A 20655-nucleotide genomic window follows, 5' to 3' on the forward strand; every position below is an offset into this window, starting at 1 on the left:
TATATAAATATAATAGCCGTTTCTGATATCGCAATACATAATACTTTCATAAAATCATGCAACATACTCTACCTTGTCTGTGGACATCGTTATTTCCAACGCCGGTGCTGGATAAACAAATAGCGTGCGTGTGACGGTAGGCTGCGGTAGGCTAAATTATTTACGACAGCAGTAATGGACAATTCCGCTTCCAACCTGTAGGGGGACCGAAGAGGAAAAGTGCTTTGGTGTAAAATATTTCATCTGTTTTGAACACAATTATCACCCAGTATTCTTTACAACATTTTTTTTAATTATTTTTATTTGCATCTGAAACCTGATAGTTTTTTTTTTATTTTATTTTTGCATATTTGTGCTTAGAGGCCTGTCGTACAATACAATACTAGAGCTTTCCCCCTCCAAAACGAATACTTGGCTACAATGAAGAACAAAACCTAGAAAGAGAGAGAGAAAGAAAAAACGGAGTGGAAAAAAAAAAAAAAAAAAAAAACATTTGCAGAATATTCAACAAACTTTATTACATGTATATTTAAAACTAAAACAAATAAACCTAAAAGACAAACTCAGTGACTCAGTCTTTTGAGTGAACATTCATACTACTTCAACTCAGCAAAAATATACAATATTAAGACCTAATTCTGAATGCTTTATGGCAATCCAGATATACTGGGCAGCGTAAAATGTGCAGATAGTCCAAGACGCATAAATTAACATAAATAAAACTCAGTCAAGCACACAAAAATTAACAGTAATTAGAACTTTAACCAATCATCCCTTGTTAATCACCTCATTTGTACCTTCGTAAATTAAAAACTAGTAAGCTCTGCAAAATAAGTTCTTTTCTTGTTACACAGACAAATAAGCTGTTATAAGATTTTAAAGAGGATAAATCTTCTGGTGCAAATTAATTTTATAACGGTGAAGTTAAATGGAAGAATTGGCAGGTAAGGCAGACAGATAATGAATTAAAACAACACCACTTGGTTAAGTGTTCCTGATGTGAAAATTCAAGTTTAAAAAAAAAGTTCTCATTAACTTTATATCTAGGCAAATTACGATTATAACAAATATAGCTTTTCAATACAGCAATAAAAGACAGTATATTTGAAGCAAAATATAGGTCCTGAGATATCTCTGCATCCAGTGGTAAATTATTATTTAGGCAATAAAACAAACTAAATAAACAAAACAAAAAAATCCCCAAATTTCCTATTCATTCCTATGTCACTTGATAAAAAGCGAAACTTGGCAAAGTTGTGAAGGGTAACTTGTCTTCCCCATCATCGCATATTCATTAGTATGTTCCACAGAAGTAGAGAACATCTTAAGGCAAAGGTCAGTCTTGAAGATTTCGAGTTAGTGGTGAGACGCTGTGCTTGAAATGCCATTTTGAAGGGTTATTTTCTCTCATCATTTGGGGGCTTTGTGGTCAAACAGCTGCAGGTCAAGCCGAACCCAAACCTCTCCAGTGGGAACTTCGTGAAGCAGCAGCCTCCTGGTGGATGGACCTTTATTCTCAAGCTCTTTCTTAATAGTGGCTACAGGAACCTCAGTGCGACCTAAGAAATCTATAGAGGGAGAAAGACAAATGGAACAATGACAGTTTAGGGAAAGTGTAATTATACATGTTCAAATATTAAGAGAGATCTATTTAGAAACAGTCTTATACTTGCTATTTTTGTACTGACCATCTGGTAAAAATTGCTCCCTCTCATATATCGTAATGCAAAGGACATCTTGATACAGATCTTTAATGTGAAACTGACAATTGAAGTTCCACTTGGGGTTGGAAGTGTCATTGATGGTTCGGGAAGTGAAGCCTTGAGAACCCATGGTCACTTCACAATATGAATTACTCTTTCCTAAAAAAAACACAAATACAAAAATTATTAATATACTATAAGATGTTATTGAACATTAATGCATTTATTGGGAAGATATTGCATTTTTTTTTTAATGAAATCACCATTTGGTTTGGAGGATTTTAGCTCCGTTGCCTCCAAGATGGTGACAAGCAGGCGGCCAATTCCACTTGCCTTCATTGATCGAGCTGTAAAAAAGTATAAAAACATGAACTTGGGCAACCTGTAGTAATTAATGTTTACATTTTAAAGACCATGACATACACTACCGTTCAAAAATTTGAGGTCAGTGAGGTTTCTTTAGTGTTTTTGAAAGAAGTCTCATGCTCACCAAGGTTGCATTTATTTGATCAAAAACACAGTAAAAAAAAAAAACAGTAATACTGTGAAAAAAATAATATAATTTAAAAGAACATTTCTATTTGATTATATCTTAAAATGTAATTTATTCTTCTGAAGGCAAAGCCGAATTTTCAGCAGCCATTACTTTCCAACAGAAATCCTTCTAATACGCTGATTTTATTGTCTTTACTGTCACTTTTGATCAATTTATTGCAACATTTGCTAGTATTTATTTCCTTAAAAAACATAACTTTACCCAAACCTTTGGACGGTTGTGTAAGTAGTAAGCGAGTAGTCATATTTAATGTTCCCAAAAATTGTTTTTACACTGATAGGCCTTTTCCCGTTTTTTCTTCTCCGTCTCAAGGAATCCTTCTGATGCTGTTTTGATCTTCTGAACCCATGCAGTCCTAGCAGGATATTGGGCAGATGGTTAAACATTTTGTGGCATAATGAAAACTGTATATGCATGTATAGTTTCCTAGAAGCGTATCCAATAATTTGCATTAAAATTCTGTCAGTTACTCTTGCAGTGTAATTTCAGTAGCGAGATAGGTGGTTGTTTTTTTCCCCCACTTCTCGTACAGTGTGCCGATAACAACATTCCATGAACGGTTCATAAAACATCCCATGTATGCAGTAAATAGTGACTTGCTGATAAGGCTGATAAAAAGAGTGAACGCTGAAACTGACCTCTCGTTAATGTTCTCGGTCTTCAGTGTGTACACGCGATCTATGTGGGAAATGTGGAAGACGGGCTCATCACTGGACGGATCTGACGGAAGCTTCACCAGAACTTCATTGAGGAACACAGGCTGGGAACACAAATATACACATTAAACCAGTGTTTCTCATATGGTGGGTTGCAACCCAAAAGTTGGTCACAAGTCCGCTTTGAGTGGGTCGCAGAGTGTGACAATAAATGTATGTAGGGAGGAGCGGAACCCTACCGTCTTATACATCTTGTACTGGGTGTTGGATTTGGGGCTGAAGAGCTTGTCCGTTCCTGAGGAAGTGAACTGCCTGACAGCTTGAGTAAACAGCAGAAAGTCGTTGAACAGAAAGGCGTGTAACTCCTTATTGCTCTTGGTCTTAAACACCTTCCCGCTGTGCAGCAATTTACGAGGACCCAGGCAGTTGGTTAGAGAGTTGAAGGTCAGATTCTAGACAAGTGACATAACAGAAAAGTAAGAAATCTACTTCTACCTTCAAAGCATTTTATATGAAAATTCTCAGAATATTTTACACTACCATTCAAAGGTCTGGGGTCAGTAAGATTATTATTATTTTTTCAAAGAAATTATTTATTCAGAAAGGATGACATAAAATGATTAAAAGTGAGGGTAAAGAGATTTACAAATGTTACAAAAATTCTATTTTATTTAATACTATACTTAAATATTAAGTAGCAGAACTGTTTTCAACATAGATAAAAATAATAAGCATTTCTTGAGCACCAAATCAGCATTTTAGAATTATTTCTGACGCATCATGTGACACTGAAGACCGGAGTAACGGCTCCTGGAAGTTCATCTTTGCATCAGAGGAATAAATTAAATTTTAAAACATACTAAAACAGAAAACAGTTATTTTAAATAGTAGTAATATTTCACAATATTACTTTTTGTACTGTACAAAGAAAATCAGCCTTGCTGAGCATTAGAGACATCCTCAAAAACATCAAAAAATCTTACCGACCCCAAACTTTTGAATGGTAGTGTATATTCAGACGTCAGCCTATGATCAATCTTGCAATGCATGTTTTAATCATCAGTGACTTCTTGTATCAGAAAAAAAGATGGTATAGAAACCATTTCAAATGTCACATGACTAAACGGCGTGCTTTCTGACCTCTATGATGCCTTCACACTGCACATGGGATTGGATCCACTCCAGCCTGTCGGAGTTCTCCTTCTCCCTGACACCCTCGTTCACCTGAGAGCACAGCAGCTCTGCTTTCTCCAAAGCCTCTAGCAGCTGAATATAGTCCACATGAGTCTCTGGAGTACTTTCCAACATCTGGACACACAAATACACACACGTATTGGTTAAAAACACACTAATCATTTGCTTTCACTATCAATATCTAAGATGTGATATGTAGAAAAATAAAATGTTATTTTCACAGTACTCACATTTTTAATATGGAGAGGGTAGCGAGTGATTCGTTGCATAGGTTTGAGTAAAAAGCTGGACAAAGGCATTCCTTTACAACGGTAGTCTGTTGCAATTTTCTGAAAAAAATATTAAATAGTGATATTAACTAGGTACATTTTTTTAACCAAAGACTCAAATTGAGGTTTTATTAAGTTGGAAAATAACCTCTGGGAAATCTAAATTAAGTTTTTAAATGAAGCTTTTCAGGATATTTAATGTGTATTTTAACATTTGTCTTTTTAGCCATTGCAAGTGAAGTATGTGTGGCTACCTTAAGGAAAGTTTTGAAGTCTGGCTCCTGGTCGGTTCTCTGTTGCAGCAGCGCGGCACCATTCAGCTGGCAGCTGCAGAAGCGGATGTAGGCCTGCATGTGTGACAGCTCAGCGGCCAAGATGTCCCCGATCATGTGAACAGGCATTTTGTCTCCTCCGGAATTTTTCCTTGCCTTCAGGGCCCTGCCAATACACACATCATGCATGATACGCTTGCACACTGGAAAAAGAAAAAATATTTTGAAGTTAACCTCACATACTTGTGCATCTTGGAGCTGCACTGGATAAGCTCCCTCCAGTTGACAAATATCATGTTCATTTCAGCCTCAGTGAGACGGCCTGATTCAGACATGGGCTTGTAGAAGACCTTAAAAGAGACAAGGAAGTAAGAACAAGGAAGTAAATATTATTTAATATTTAATCAAATATGACAAAAAAAAAGCACCGTTGAGTGCTTTTGCAGTCATAAAAAGTAATGTATTTATAATTCTTATTAAATCATTTAAAATAATTATTTAATAAACATAATTCTTGTATAATACCTTTTTATAACACTCTTATTAATTATTATACTTTATTATTACACTACTTGTTTTTTTTTTTACTTAAAAAATCATAAGTCCTAATGAAAGACCATGAACTGCAGAAAATGCTTAATATTATTCATATTGATCTAATTAATAAATAAAATAAATAAACAAGTATAGATTTTCCTTAAAAAAATATACTAAATAAATTATCAAATTATCATTTGTTTAATGTTATTATTAATATTTTTGTTAAATAGAGCTTTGGATCATTTTGGTTAACTCTTTTTGATATTGCGGCACAAACTAAAACTGTCGGTGCCTTTTTGGTAAATTGCTTTTTTTACATTTCGAAGTTGCTTTGGATAAAATGTGAATGTAAAATAGATGATCTGTGATTATGTACCTCTAGGACCAGCTGTAGGTCTTCTATGTATTTCTCTTCAGTTTCAATGAGCTCATGGATGTAACCTTGCCGTTTCCTCTCCTGCGGGCTCGTTGAATCCCAAGTGGTCTGGTCAGCACACCCTACAAGAAAACCGTACAGGTGAACTCACCCAGACACTTGAAGCCCATAAACACAACAAAACACACACAAATTGGAGGCTCCATGAGATCCTTCAACAGTTTTACTCCAAACACACTCAAAACCAAGAAGAATAATGTCAGTCGCAGTGTATTAATGACACTCCAAACTGCTCCCGAGTGAATCCTTACCTGCTGGTGGTCTGTCCGTTTGACCATCCATGGTGTCTTCATCATTCACATCCCATAGCCGCAAAAACAGCAGTTTACTTTCTGAATGATCACTCATTTTCTTGAGTTGTTCTTAGTAAACCTGCTCATTTACTGTGATGAATATTGCAAGCATGCAGGATTATTCATTCTGTTTACACCCATAATACAACAGCAGGATAACCATAACTAGATGGCAGTGAAGATTAGCAAGATTAATTCTGTCAGTAAGTCCCCAGAAATTCATGGAGGGGGTTTCATATGAGATAATATAGCCAGTTTCTTTTAGGTTTCCTCAAAACTTTTAATTTGTTGATCATTCAAGTCTACACAAAATGGAAGTTGCGTTAGTCATTTCTTCCCTATTGTGACATATCTGAGTGAAATGGCTTCTCGAACTAGAAAGAAAAATGTAGGGCAGGACTTGATTTTTCCATTGATTGGATCATTGAATGGTTGTGGTTTGCTATTGCTGTGATCTCACGTGAGTGACAGGTTGTCCTGCCCTCGCATCATCAGAGAGAAGGAGAGAAGAGAGATTGCAAGAAGAAGTTATTTTGATTAAAGATTATGGAGGGCACATGAACTAAATAATAATCATAATAATAATAATAATAATGTGCACAGAAAAATCATTTATAATAAACAGTGCAATATTCCATAAATTGTCAATTTTGATTTCATGATGACATTAACTTAATTTTTTTTAACATTTCTTTTTTATAATTTTTTAATTAACTATTAATAATGATAAAAAAATATCAATACATGTCTATATTTTACTATAGATGGTACAAGTTGGAATATTTATGGGCTATGTTGTTTTTGTTTTGTTTTTTAAATGTGTATCTGGAAGTTTTTTTTTTTTTTTACATTGGCACTGAACTTACAAAAATTAAAAGGGACGACGTTTATTTTTTTCAAAAGACTTTAATGTCTAGATTTCTTCAAATCAAATAAGTACAAAACCCAAAGTATTTGAGATATTTGAATGATTATTAACAACATCCAATAAAATGATATTAAGGCAAACATTCGTCCACAGTTTTACCACTACTTGCATAGCTTCCTGTATAATATTAACAAATCTGTTTATACAGAAGCGATTCATGCACAAACAAGGCATAAAACGCAGTAAATATGTAACAATACCACCTAAGGCGAAAGCATTGTGCTTAAAATAGCAGCAGCAGCATAACTAAAATCTATACCACTAAATACATCACAGACAGTAATACAAGTTGTCTTAGTTTTTACATTGATTTCAAACAAACTAAATACAAATAAAATTGAAGAAAAAGGGTGGAAACCATCTAAAGTTTCGAGGTGAAACTGCCTCAAAAAAGTGACAGTTCTTTGTTCTTTAAAATGTCAAAGTGCCTTCAATAGCCAGAGATCAATAATACCAAGTTAAAAGATGTATAATAACCAGAAAATGTATGCAAAGTGTAACATAAGTTTGATTGCGATGACATACAGAGGCAGTTCGACACTGTAACATCCCTTAAAAATGTAGCATCCCTTAAAATGACTGAGGTGCAACATTTTTACTGTAAAGTCTCATCTTATGAATTAAGCTGCCACACATAAGAAACTTTAAAAGCAAATAAAAATGTAAGAAAATTCAAAAAATGAACACCACAGAAAGACTCACTATCCCTCTACTAATAGGTTAGGATCGGTCCAGACTATCAGTCAATTGAATGTGAAGACTTGTTTTAGTTTAAACAAATGAGATGGGTAAGAAGAGATTAAGGAGGGTGATTGGGTGAGTAAATGGTGGTTTCAGCAGGACCACCTCCACTGTGAGAGGGGGATAGTGGGTCTCTCATGGGCGAAGGGAGGGAAAGGTGTTACCACCCTACAGATGAGGACACAAATGAGAAGAAAAAAGGGGAAAAGAATGTGTGACAAATGAATGTAGCTAATTTTGGAGAAGGGAAAAGAAAAATCTAACATTAGATACTACATGTCCACCTGTAAATGACTGGAAAAAATACTTTCTACTATAACCCCCAAAAATAAAATGAACCAAAAAGGCACCATAAAATAACACTAGGTATTGATAGTTACACTAAATTATTAAGTGGTTAAAAATGTAATTGCAATAAAAATAAAATAAAACTGTAATACACTGTCATAAATACAATACAAGCAGCATAAACTGCAACAATATATATATTTTTTAATAATCTGAACCCAAGTTAACTTTCAAAAGAAACGTAAAGGCAATCAAAAGCTTGCATAATAATTCAAAAACAGAACCAAAGTTAAGTCTGTTTATGGGTCTCTACTTACACTGCTGACTGGGGTCAGATTCTGAGGTGGTCAATTTCACATAGTTGGTAGGAATCAAGCCTGTGACCCCATTGAGTTCTCCTTTCCACCAGTCAGGATCGCTTTTGTCCAGCACATTGATAATTTGACACTTCGAGAAGCTTAGCTCGTCCTCATTCGCTGCGGTGTAGTCGTATATGGCGATGACTTGGCCGACTAGAGAGAGGAAGGACAGAGAGAGCTATAAGGAGAGATACACAGAGAAATAAATCAACCCTGGAAATTTGTGCTGTTTCTCACTAGCAGCAGATGCAGGTGTAGATTTGCCGCTGTTTGAGCCCAGGAGCTTGACATGCGAAGCAGGGAACCAGCCCTTCTGACGCTTCTTCCCCCTGGCCTGAAGAGACAGAGAGACCATTTTCAGCTGTCTATCAAAGTCAGTCTATCAAAAAACAGCTACCCAGTTTTTCCCAAAACACATGGGAAAAAAATGACAATTATCCAGTTGGGGACATATCATGGAAATACATTTTAGATGTCTATAAAATGACTTAAACTGCGATTTTAGTACCTTGATTAACACAAGTGGATTTCAAAAGTGTGGAAAAGTACTAATTTAAAGTCTTTGTGCATAAACAGCTCACTCACCTGCAGTTCCCCGAGCCACCAGCCGGAGGGGTTCTTGGTGAGGATGAGGATGAGCTGGCCTGGAGAAAGATTTAACTGCTCTGCTCCCGCAGCAGTGTGTGCAGTGGTCACCTGGGCCACTTCTACAAACAAAATAGCATGCTATAGGTTTAGATCACTATAAATGAATTACTATGATTTTAATGCAGTCATAGAACTTTACACTGTTACTCACCTGGTTTCTTCAGCAGCATTCCAGGTTTACCAGAGAGACTTGAAGTCTAATGAGAAAATAAAATAAAAGTTCTATCACAACAAACAACATGTATAAATGCCAGTATCCCTGAATATAAAGATTAAATTACATCAGTCTCCTTTGGCTTGACGTAATTGGAGGGGAAGACTCCTGATCTGTCTCCGATGCTGCCTCTCCACCACTCCCCTTCTCTCTCTGATACCAGGACGGTGTCTCCCTCAGTGAAGGTCAGGTCTCCAGGCTCTGGGCTCTCGTAAGTGTACAGCGCCACGTATTCTGATGACAGGATCAACATACAAACATGGTTCACAGAAACTCAGGACTGAAGGACAATGCTGATGTCCATATATATATATATATATATATATATATATAAAATATGTCCACATTCACAGGCATAACAGACACAAAACATACGACATGAATATACACGCATTCTCTCACACACTCTCTCACACACTCTCTCACACACTCTCTCACACACTCTCTCACACACTCTCTCACTCACTCTCTCACACTCACTCTCTCACACTCACTCTCTCACACTCACTCTCTCACACTCACTCTCTCACACTCACTCTCTCACACTCACTCTCTCACACTCACTCTCTCACACTCACTCTCTCACACTCACTCTCTCACACTCACTCTCTCACACTCACTCTCTCACACTCACTCTCTCTCACTCACTCTCTCTCACTCACTCTCTCTCACACTCACTCTCTCTCACACACACTCTCTCTCACACACACTCTCTCTCACACACACTCTCTCTCACACACACTCTCTCTCACACACACTCTCTCTCACACACACTCTCTCTCACACACACTCTCTCACACACACACTCTCTCACACACACACTCTCTCACACACACACTCTCTCACACACACTCTCTCTCACACACACTCTCTCTCACACACACTCTCTCTCACACACACACTCTCTCACACACTCACAGGAAATTAATATTTGGGCTGCCCACAAGAAATGTTTAGCCACGTTAAAAACTAATTACTAGATAAATAATTGCACACATACACCACCGTTTGGGTCAGTGATTTTTATTTATTTATTTTTATTTAAATAAATTAATATTTTTCAGCAAAGATGCATTAAATTGCTCAAAAAAAACAAAACAGAAAAGACATTTATAATTTTACAAAAGATTTCGATTTCAAATTAATGCTATTCTTTTGGGGGGGGGGGGGGGGGGGGGATTCTTACCTTCATAGTTGGACCCATCTGCTGAATCAGATCCATCAGTAGAACTATGGAGAAAAAAAATAAACATCAAGAACCAAACAAGATTATCAAATAGTGTTTCAGTGTCAAACAGTGAAAGCGAAAAACATCTGAATTAGTGTCTTTGCAGGAAGACTGGCACCTCCGGACACTGGTGAGTTTTATTATGCAAAGTTTGAAAACAACATTCACATTGACACTTTCCACAGACAAAGTACACGTAACACTCACAGCTACACACCCATCTATTATGTAAAAAAAAAAAAAAAGTAGCAACATCACAACCACTTTAGAATGGTGTGTGTATTTACTCTGCTTGTGCGTCACTGCCGCTCAGCACTGTAACATAGGTTTTGGGGAACCACCCCTTAACCCCACTGAGTTCTCCCAGCCACCAGTTCTCCTGCTGCTCCAGAACTGTGATCACATCATTTTTGGAGAAGTTGAGATGGCTGTCCGTCTTTGCAGTCCAAGAGCACAGAGCCTGAGCTTGCACATTCCCCACCACCTGAAAACACACAGCAAATGTCATTGCATTCCACAAGGAAGTTGTATCTTACATAAACACTATGTGGTAATTCTCAAGGAATCCTGCATACCTGTCCATGGTTGGAAGAGGCAGAGCCTGTGGCATGGGTTGGGGTGAAAGCAGAGTTCAGCCGCGATCCACTCTGTCCGTCACTCAGTTTACTGGTGAAGAAGGTGTTTTAGAAAATTCCACATGTTCTACTGTCATGCTCAACAAGGCTTTGAAATTAAACAGTGCATCTCTATGAAATATTTCACACAAAGTCCTTATTTAAACTGATGGTTTTTTAATTAGGGTTTGTTTTTTTTTTGGCTTCCATTTTTTTTTTAATCAAAATAGCAAAAATATGGCTTTGTGAAAAATTGTTTGGTAATATTTTATACTTTCAGACTTGGTGTGAACAGGTCTTGTACAACAAATGAATTTTGCCTCTTTCATATGAAAGACATGCAGTTTGTAGCTGTGAATGTTTTCTGTGATGGTTCTGTAGGCACATGCACTTTGTCTGTGAGTGTACATTGGGAAAAGTCTGTAGAAATTATTGTGCTACAGGTGTACAGTAAATTAAGCATTTGAACAATGTGAGGTATTCAGATTGGAGACCGCACCTGACAGAAATGGAGACCTGTGGCTTCAGGGCTTGTTTGGCCACGACCGGAGCCTCAGATTTGGCCTGCTTCTCCACATAGCTCTCAGGGAACCAGCCCATCTTTCCTTGCCGACTGCCGTACAGCCAGCCCTGCTCTCGCTCTAAGCTCTCATCCACCTAAACAAACACAAATCCTGCTGAACAAACTCTGAAACTGCTTGATGTTCACAGCATAAGAGTTAAAGCAACCTCCACCCGAACTGCTGAGACCATACATCATTCAAGGAACAGCTGAAGACACACCTCTCCTGCAAGCACTTTACCACACCCTTTAACCAATGCACTTAAACACACATAAAAAAAAAAAAAAAAAATCTTCTGCCAAACTGACCTCAATTAGGTCATCGCTTTCAAAGGAGAGCTCATCATCGTTTCTGGCAGTGAAGGGGTAGAGGGCTTTAAATGTCGTCAATGCTGCTGATCTTCTGTGCTGTGTGCCAAGAGGATGTTTGCTGCCTGAAATCATGAGGACATTCATTCCAATCACATCAGAGATGACTCGACTAGCCACGCTAGTTGATTTTAAAACTCATGGTGCACTTTTTTTTTTTCTTACCCTTCCTCTCCTCCAGGCCACGCAGAAGAGCAGCAACAATGTCTGATTTGACAGTGGTCTTCTTGTTCTGTTCATCGTCTCTCAGCCTCGCAGCTGCGGCCTCTTCCTCCTGCTGTTTCCTCTTCCTCTCCTCATCCTGTTTCTTTTGCTCCTCCTCCCGACGCCTCCTGTCCTCCTCTTCCTGCCTTTTCCGGTCTTCCTCTTTTCTCTTTCTCTCTTCTTCTAGTCTCTTCCTCTCCTCTGCATCTCTCATGGCAGCCTCCTGTGCACGATGTCGCCTCCTCTCCTCCTCCTCACGTTCCCTTCTTCTTTCCTCTTCTCGTCTCTCCTCCTCTTTCATCTTCCGCTCCTCCTCTGCCCTTTTCCGCTCCTCGCGCTTCCTCTCCTCCTCCTCCAATCTCAACTCTTCCTGCCGTCTTCTCTCCTCCTCCAGTTTTTTTCTTTCTTCCTCCAGTTTTCTCCTCTCCTCCTCCAGTTTCCTCCTTTCTTCATCTCGCCGCCTGCGGTCCTCCTCTTCCTCCTGCCTCCTTTTCTCCTCAAATCTCTGTCTCTCTTGTTCTCTCCTTTCTTCCTCCTCCTCCCGGGCCTTGCGCTCTCGTTCCGCTTGTTCTTTAGCAGCCTGTAAACGAGCTTGTCTCTCCCTCTCCTCCTCCTCACGAAGTTTGGCATCTCTCTCCTCCTGTATTTTCCTCTGTTTCTCCTCCTCATCACGCCGCAGTTTCTCCTGCCACTGCCGCTCCTTCTCCAGTTTGATGCGTCTGCATTAGGAAATAATTTTTGCCTGTGAAATCCTGAATGCTTTTAAAAGGCTCTGTAAGTGTAAGTGTACCATGGGAAATAATTTCTTACTTCTGCTCTTCCTCTTCTCTCCTCTTCTTTTCCAGTTCCTCCTGCTTGCGTTTCTTTAGCTCTCGAATCTTTTCTTCCTTAATGTTGCGAAGTTTTTCCAAAGCAGACTCTTGCATCCTCTGGCTCTCTCGGAGATCCTGATAAACAAACCACAAGATTATGACACACTGAACTCAATTCAGACATAATTCGTGTAACAGAGAGCCAAAAAGTCCTTAAAGTTAAAATGAAATCAAAATTTACCCAACTTAACACTGGTACCAGGTTTCATTTATTGGTACACATTAGCATATTTTTTGTATTCATAATCTATAATAAAAACAAGATGGTTTTCGTCTGAAATTACATTCCCTTTTTGCTGACGTCATTTAGACCATAAAATAAAATTAACCAAAAGCCAAATAGTTATTTAGGCACTTGCATACATGTCTGGCTCCATTCTGGTATGCAATTTCTAATTTTCATGTTCCAATTCAATTTTTTCCAATTCAAATTGCCAATTCAATTTTTAAATATCCTGTTTCAATCAGAAGTATGGGGGATTTGACATGTATTCACACTGACTTTAAAGCCAGAATTTACTCCAAAACAGGGTTGTTATTATAGTTACCTACAACTAAAACCATAAAAAAAAACATCTCTGTTACTAAAAAAAGTTAACTAAAATAAAATAAATATAAAAGAGAGAAACTTATTTCAGCTAGTTGTCAAGGAAATATTTCTCATTCTCATTTAGTTTAACTTTTAATGTACTAAAATAAGTAAAACTGAAATCAAATTAATAAAAACTATACAAACATTAAAAAAAAAACGAATAAAAAAGACAAAAACAAAATTACTACAACAAAATAAAAACAGAAAAAAAATGTAAAAACAAACACAAATGCAAAAAAGCTAAATATTAACAAAATCTATAAAGTAGTATCTCAATGATAATAAAATGACAAACTGACACTTTTTAATATTACTAGTCCTAATGTACACAATTCATCAAAATATTTCTCTACCTCTGAAATGACTTCCAATATAACCAAGATCACATTGACAAAACATTGTTAATCATATAACACGTTTCTATTCAGTTTGATTCTGATGTATAAAAACCCAAATATATTATTTGTTTCACTAAGAAATGAGTCGCAATATGGAAGTAAAACACATTACAAATGGAAATTTATATTGACTGTAATACATGCCTAATCATTTGTGAAGTAAAGAACCATTAGTAATGATCTAAAGGTGAAGCTGCTACAGTAGGAATGAGCAGGAGGAGGGAAAAAGAGATGTGCAACCTTCAGAAGGAAGAAGAGATTGCTGAGGCAACTCAGTAAAGAGAGCAGGCCTTTAAGCATGCAGTCATCCATTTCCTCAAACTGCAGCGAAAGCCAGGGAGAGACAGACAAGTAGACAGACAGACAGAAAAGCTCTACAGCTAGTGATAAAGACACAGGGACAAAAGCATAGGGGTTATTTGCATTAGTGTCATCAGTAGCAGTCTATTTGCTGTTAGCACTGACTATAGAAATGCTAAATCGCTAAAGCTGGGGAATTATATATTTTGTCAAGTTAAAATCTCCTGTGGTTTAATCAGTTTTGTTCTGTTCTGATTGGTTCACATGAATGTGTTAATCATGGCTGAGTGATATTAATAGATTACCTGGATTTCTTTCTTATACTGATCCATGTCTGCTAATTTTACTGCAGTCTCATTCTCCAAAGTATTAAGCTGTTCTTTAAGCTTTCGACAGGTAAGATCCTTCTCTTCCATATTCCTTTGTAAAATCTTTACTGTTGCAGCTGCAACATGGAGGAAAAAAACAGCAGAATTTTTTTTTTTTTTTTTTAAACAATTCAACATCATTCATGCTCACTGCAATTCCAGATGCTTGTATCACAATTATTATATATTTTTTTAAATAGCAATGATTGAAAAAAAAAATAAAAAAAAATAAATAAAATTCAGAACAAACATATGATTGGCTAATGTATCTTACTAGGGAGGTTGTTAAGACTCAGGCTGCGGAGTCTGTCACTGAGTTTTAGCTGTTCTGTGGTTGACTGTCCCAACTTTCTCTTAAATTCCTGGGGGTGGAGAAAAAAAATAAAAAAGTAAGTTGTAATGATTACCGCTATGCTCTTCTGAGGCAGCCTACTTCCAAAATTGAGTTATATTAATAATCAATAAAGATTTTAGAGTAAATTAATAAATAGAGAAATGAATATATGAAGAGTGTGTGCTGGTATGGATGCAGCAGTCAGACCTCTAACTGTTTCTGCAGAGTGTTGATTTCAGTGATGCAGGAGTCTCTTTTCTGGTTGATCATTTCCAGCTCGTTTTTATGGATTCTCTTTTTGCCTTGAACATCTCGGAGCTTGTCAGAGATTTGTTTCTGCTTGTTACCCTAAAAGAAAAAAAGAAAAAGGGATGGAAATCTCTTCATCAATCATTCTGTCCATTTTCCATTTTAAAAACAAGGAATTATTCAGTAATTGTGCACAGTAGAAATAGTGTTGTTAAATTTAAAATCTAGCTGAAATCTCATCCCTAAAGCCTCACCACAGCCTCCAGCTCCATCTCCAGACTCCTTTTCTTGGCTCGGAGCTTGATGATCTCCTCCTGCTCCTCGCTCTTCTGGTTTTGGAGCTCCTGCTTTCTCCTGTTCTCCCACTCAATCTGTCGTTGACGCTCCAGCTCCTTCTTGGCTGCCTGTGAGGACCATCACAGTAGTGGTCAGTAAAAACTCTGTGTTTTTTTATTTCTGTAGATTACTGAAACATATTTTGAGAAATGTACATTTGGTCTGAACCTGACACATTTTCACAAGGTCGCCCGCTCACCTCCTTCCTCTCCAGCTCTCTGAGTCTCTCCTCCTCCCTCAGTCTCTCCAACTCTCTCTGTCGCTCCAGTCTGAGCTCCTCCTCCCTCTTCCTCTTCAGCTCCAGCTCTCGTGCCTCCCTCTCTCTCCTCTCTTGCTCCTCTCTGGCCTTCTGTGCCCTCCTCTCCTCCTCCCTGCGCTGCTGCTCCAGCAGGGCTAGTCGGCGCTTCTCCAGCTCAGCATTTCCCATCTCCATATTTTTCTTAAACTTATCTTCAAAAGTCACTAGATACACAGAACACACATTTAAATTATTAAAGTGAACTGGAATGTTCAAGCAGCAATTTTCCAGATATATGGCATTAATATAGTGTTTATAAACAAAACGTACGCCTCTTTTTTTGGTAATTAATAATGATATTTTTACATTTTATTGTGGGTTAAGTGTCTAAAAAATATGCAGGGAGGAAGGGAGGGCTACTACATGCTTAAAGTAAGTAGGATGTAAATCACACCCAGTAATGAGCATAATTTAATATTTAGGAAATTTAATTTAATCAAACAATATTATACAATTGGTGTGCCTAATTAGAAGACGTCTGTTTTGAAATACGCTGTGTAAAAGCGGGAGGATTTTTTGTAAAATAAGCGAGTCATTGATATTTGTATTATGTAATAATGGGTGTGGTGTAAAGCCGTACAATTGTTCCTTGATTTCTGTGGAGGCTCAGATTCATAGAGGTCCTCAGCCAGAGTTGCGTAAATCGAGGGAGTGGTTCCATTCAGAGAGTCACCTAGCTTCCCCCTAAAGGTTCATATGTATGGAGAAAGAACATTGTTAAAACAGCTTAAGTAATTCATGCATTCATGACCAAAGTTTTGTATATAATAAAGTTTTCAGCCAATAGCAGATTACAATCTTTTCAGCGGTACCTCAGTGATGGGGGCACCAAGTCTGAAGGAAGTGCCATAGGCAGCGCCTGTCCCATTTTTGCCATGTCTACCAGATGCATGGCAAGAATAAACTCATCAGCCTTCAGTTTGCCATCCTTATCCACATCAGCCAGATTCCTGACAAAAAACAACAACACACACACACAAAACATGTCATTAAATCAAAAGGGCATGTACTAAATATTTAGACAATCTGAAATGTTAACTTTTAAATAAATTTTTCAAAAAAAAAATTATGCTGACAATATCATCTGTAAAAAACAAAAAAACAAACAAAAAAAACACTATAAATTAGAAAACAATAAAAGCTTTTTCAAAAGTGGACTTTTAAACCCACCTTTCACATGTTTCATAATATTAGGCCTGTCAAAAAAATTGTATGTCACATGCTTATATTGCATGCAACAACTCTTGAACATAGGGCAAAAAAAAAAAATATATATATATATATATATATATATATATATATATATATATCAAAAATATTCCAATGATTCAAAGTAAGATTTATACAAAAATGCTTCACGGAAATACTGGGGAATGAAAACACCTACCAGATGGCAGCTAGCTGAGTCTGAGTAAGCAATGTTGTAGCCATTGCAGTTCTAACTTGAGGACCTGCAGAAAAAAGATCAAAAAGAAAGAATATCTTAATTACCATATTCATAGACATACGTCTCTGCTTAACTTAAACAAATCCCTTTCTATTCGCTTAAGAAACGGCCTTTTTATAGTTGTTTTTTTACAACCAGCTAGTTGATGCTGTTGCTGTACTAACATAACTGGTCTGTCTAGCTGATCGATATCCTTAATGTGACAACACTGGAATCCCCTTAAACATTACCACATCTAGAAACTCTTCACACACATTGAAAAAAATGAGCTCTCTTCATAAATGACGTGTAACAAAACAGCTTGCCCCTGAGATGTAGGCAGTGGGATTTGATGGACTTGATGCCATAAACTTGTGAAAACGACCCCACAAAGTCATGCTTTACCCACTTCCTCATTCCTGAAATTCTCTAGTAGATGTGTCTTTGTTATGAGGTATGCAAGTGATACACTCATCTGCTATGCCTATGAGCCACATGGGTGTGTGTGGATTGTCATCTTACAGCACTATTACCGTAGCCTTCAGCTGAAGTCTCTACATCAGGTACATTCATCAGATTATTACAGTAATTACAGTGGCATTTCAAATGTTTTGTAGCCAGGCATCATTAAAATAATCTACAGTAATTTAGTACTAGCTGAACTACCCCTTTGGCAATTCTTTGCACACCAGTAAAACAACTGACCATTTTTTTCACCCATAATTGATTTGATGATTCTTTGAAAATCATTTACAATGAAGTACCTGTTAGATAACCGATCATTTGCTTGTCCAGGCTGTTAAACTGCTGCCTGTATTTGAGCCGTGATGCCTGTGGGACGGCCCAATCAGAAGGGCCGCCCTTAGGAGAGTTGCTGGCCAACGATAAGGAGGGGGAAGAGTTTGAGCTGTAGACATAAGTACACAAGTCACTTTGTGTGCAGAGAGTTTTATATGCACATTAAATGGATTATAAATAGACTTAAGTCAATGTGTGGAAGTTCCTGACCTGCTCGAGCCCAGGTCCAGCAAAGATGGGGTCTTGTTCATTGAAGTGGCGGAGAAGCCCAGTGGAGAAGAGGAAAATGAACTTGACAGCGGGAGGGCTACGGAAACAAACAAACAAACACATCTGTAAGAAAAATCTAGCCTGTGACACTCTTTAAAATCTTACAGAACAGAGTGTACAAGCCATTAATAAAGGAATATATAATGCAAGTCAAAATACTGCAATATTTTGTGAACAAAATCAGTATATGCCACAAAGTCATCATTTTGAGACCGTTTATGCATTAAGTGCTTCTTGGTAAATCTACATATAGCTCAGTCTTATAGGTACAAGCTAGGCTAGTCATGACACAGGAACACTGAAGCAGAATAAATGCTGACTTCAGTAAGAGCAAAGAGAGAGATCAGTGTAATTTCACCTTTAGCAGACTGAACACTCACAGAGGTTCTTGGCTTTACAGCATTCACAATGACACAACATATATGGATATATAAGCTATTTAAGTTTGGGGTCTGTAACATTTTTTAAATGTTTTTGTAACAGTGTCTTTTATGCTCTCCAAAACTGAATTTATTTGATCAAAAACACTTTAAAATGTTACAGCGTTTCTTACTGGAGGTGAGTGAGATGGGGGTCGGATGTAGAATGGCAATAGGTCCGTTAGGCAGGGCTGGAGTGCTGATGGTGGGAATCACTGGCATCGACAGACCTGTGCCCATCATGGGAGTCATGCCTGGCATGGGGCTCATAGTGGTCATTGGTATATGGGTCAGAATGGGCACGTTGGGCATCATGGGTACATTTGGCATAGTTCCCATTCCTGAAAAGGCACAAAGGATAACGTTAAACAGACATAACACAACAAAATGTGATACATCCCTTTAACAAAGTGTTTGAGAAGTTTTCAAACCATTCATTCTTATAAGCAAGACCTCACTAGTTTAAAGACCTCTCTAGCTAAATCTCATTTTTTACAAGCACTGAATTCAGAAGCTACTTCTCAAATCTCACAAGTTGTAGACACGTGTCTCTAGTGCACGTTGAAGGTCGCGGTTATAGCCATCTGTTCCACATTACAACTCAACTGAATCTTGTGGCCATCAAGCTGTGCACCTGCTGTCATAAGAAGGACTTTGATGAGGAATGAGGTTTTCTCAGCAAATGGGGAAATATCTTTCTACACCTGTGTAGCATTTCTTAAATCTAAAATCTTCTAATAATGTTAATATGAGTCTTTTTGCATCAAAAACAGTCATAACTTAGCATTAAACAGGCTTTTGTTATTGTGCCTTTAAGACTTGAATGACCTCTACATAAATGACCTCCATTGAATGCGGGCCAAGTTGCTGAACACTGAATATTGATGTTTAAACAGCATTCATATGTGACTGCAGACAGTCATGGATAGAATAGAAGAAGAAAAAAATGTGGCCTGTTCTGTTGTGGTACTGAGTAAAGATAACAATTAGATTAACATAAATAATCTGTAACTACAACAATAAACTGCGTATGAATGCAGATTTTCATTTATGTTACAGTGCAAACGTGTTATAATCCCAATGCCCTCTCAGATCATTGCTCTGCTGGTAATAGTGTAGTTTGGCAGCGCACCGAGAGGTGTTGCTGGCATGGTTGGAGCTGGCACAGGTGGCTGCTTCATGATGATAGGCAGAGCTGTAGGAAGATTCTGTCCCTGTAGTTTCATCTTGATCAGCTTCATGGCTATAGAAAACTCCAGGCGGTCCATCCTTCCATCTTTATTCATATCAGCCAGGGTCCTGCCACACACACAAAAAAACAGGCAAGCGATCAGAGCAAGACTTTTTTCATTAAAAAAGTGGTTTTATATATTTACTTTTAAACATATTGTGCATGGTCAAGATTTCTCACCAGATCTCAGCAAGCACAGACTGAGGAAGCCCAGATTGAATGAAGAAGTTTCGTGCCTTCTCCCCTATAGACAAAAATGAATAGTAATAGTTTTGGAAAATAAATTAATATGCAAGTAACATTTATGCTTGTAAATAAAATGTAGCCTTTATATCAAAAAGTTTAGCATTTTAACACAAGCAAAGTTTCCCAAACACATACCTGTAACAAAGCCCTGCACTGGCGAGAGGGTGTCAAACTTCTGATCATGTTTGTCCCTCTCCTCTGGGGTTATAGCCCAAATACTCCGACCACCTTAAAAGAAAAGTAGACACAAAAAGAATGAGGAATATGTGAGAGAGAGATAGGTGAACGGAGTAATATTTGACCAGTAGTATCTGTACATTCACTCAAGTAAGGAAGTTGTGTACTTTGTCCACCTCTGCTCTAGTATCAGCAAGTACATTTACAGTACAGTTAGCTTTTGCAGAGTCAGGTTGTTTAAATGATAAATACATGGCACATCATTTC

At 37.6% G+C, this 20655-nt stretch overlaps 1 protein-coding gene across 3 annotated transcripts in view; it reads right to left on the reverse strand.

The window, feature by feature from the left end:
* Positions 1-806: 806 nt before the first annotated feature.
* itsn2b (intersectin 2b) overlaps positions 807-20655 on the reverse strand; it is a 28066-nt gene continuing 8217 nt past the window's right edge. For 2 of the 3 annotated variants that reach the window (XM_079853321.1, XM_079853322.1), the window contains exons 3-39: positions 20347-20439; positions 20146-20209; positions 19867-20033; positions 18869-19075; positions 18256-18352; positions 18012-18154; positions 17209-17272; positions 16634-16771; positions 16402-16505; positions 15723-15985; positions 15442-15591; positions 15146-15286; positions 14879-14966; positions 14542-14681; positions 12885-13021; positions 12036-12793; positions 11811-11935; positions 11439-11596; positions 10901-10991; positions 10613-10809; positions 10284-10327; positions 9165-9331; positions 9035-9080; positions 8821-8942; positions 8473-8569; positions 8194-8388; positions 5567-5688; positions 4894-5000; positions 4633-4816; positions 4340-4438; positions 4056-4223; positions 3155-3367; positions 2898-3019; positions 2532-2614; positions 1967-2050; positions 1689-1862; positions 807-1568 (exon numbers count right to left, since the gene is read on the reverse strand). In XM_079853321.1, coding sequence (XP_079709447.1) covers positions 1411-1568; positions 1689-1862; positions 1967-2050; positions 2532-2614; positions 2898-3019; positions 3155-3367; positions 4056-4223; positions 4340-4438; positions 4633-4816; positions 4894-5000; positions 5567-5688; positions 8194-8388; positions 8473-8569; positions 8821-8942; positions 9035-9080; positions 9165-9331; positions 10284-10327; positions 10613-10809; positions 10901-10991; positions 11439-11596; positions 11811-11935; positions 12036-12793; positions 12885-13021; positions 14542-14681; positions 14879-14966; positions 15146-15286; positions 15442-15591; positions 15723-15985; positions 16402-16505; positions 16634-16771; positions 17209-17272; positions 18012-18154; positions 18256-18352; positions 18869-19075; positions 19867-20033; positions 20146-20209; positions 20347-20439 — 5510 coding nt within the window. In that variant the 3' untranslated portion in view covers positions 807-1410. The remainder of the gene's footprint in view (positions 1569-1688; positions 1863-1966; positions 2051-2531; positions 2615-2897; positions 3020-3154; positions 3368-4055; positions 4224-4339; positions 4439-4632; positions 4817-4893; positions 5001-5566; positions 5689-8193; positions 8389-8472; positions 8570-8820; positions 8943-9034; positions 9081-9164; positions 9332-10283; positions 10328-10612; positions 10810-10900; positions 10992-11438; positions 11597-11810; positions 11936-12035; positions 12794-12884; positions 13022-14541; positions 14682-14878; positions 14967-15145; positions 15287-15441; positions 15592-15722; positions 15986-16401; positions 16506-16633; positions 16772-17208; positions 17273-18011; positions 18155-18255; positions 18353-18868; positions 19076-19866; positions 20034-20145; positions 20210-20346; positions 20440-20655) is intronic. The other variant, XM_079853323.1, reaches the window with a different exon arrangement.

Source organism: Squalius cephalus (genome assembly GCF_949319135.1).
Source record: "Squalius cephalus genome assembly, chromosome: 20".
NCBI classification, from domain to species: Eukaryota; Metazoa; Chordata; class Actinopteri; order Cypriniformes; family Leuciscidae; genus Squalius; species Squalius cephalus.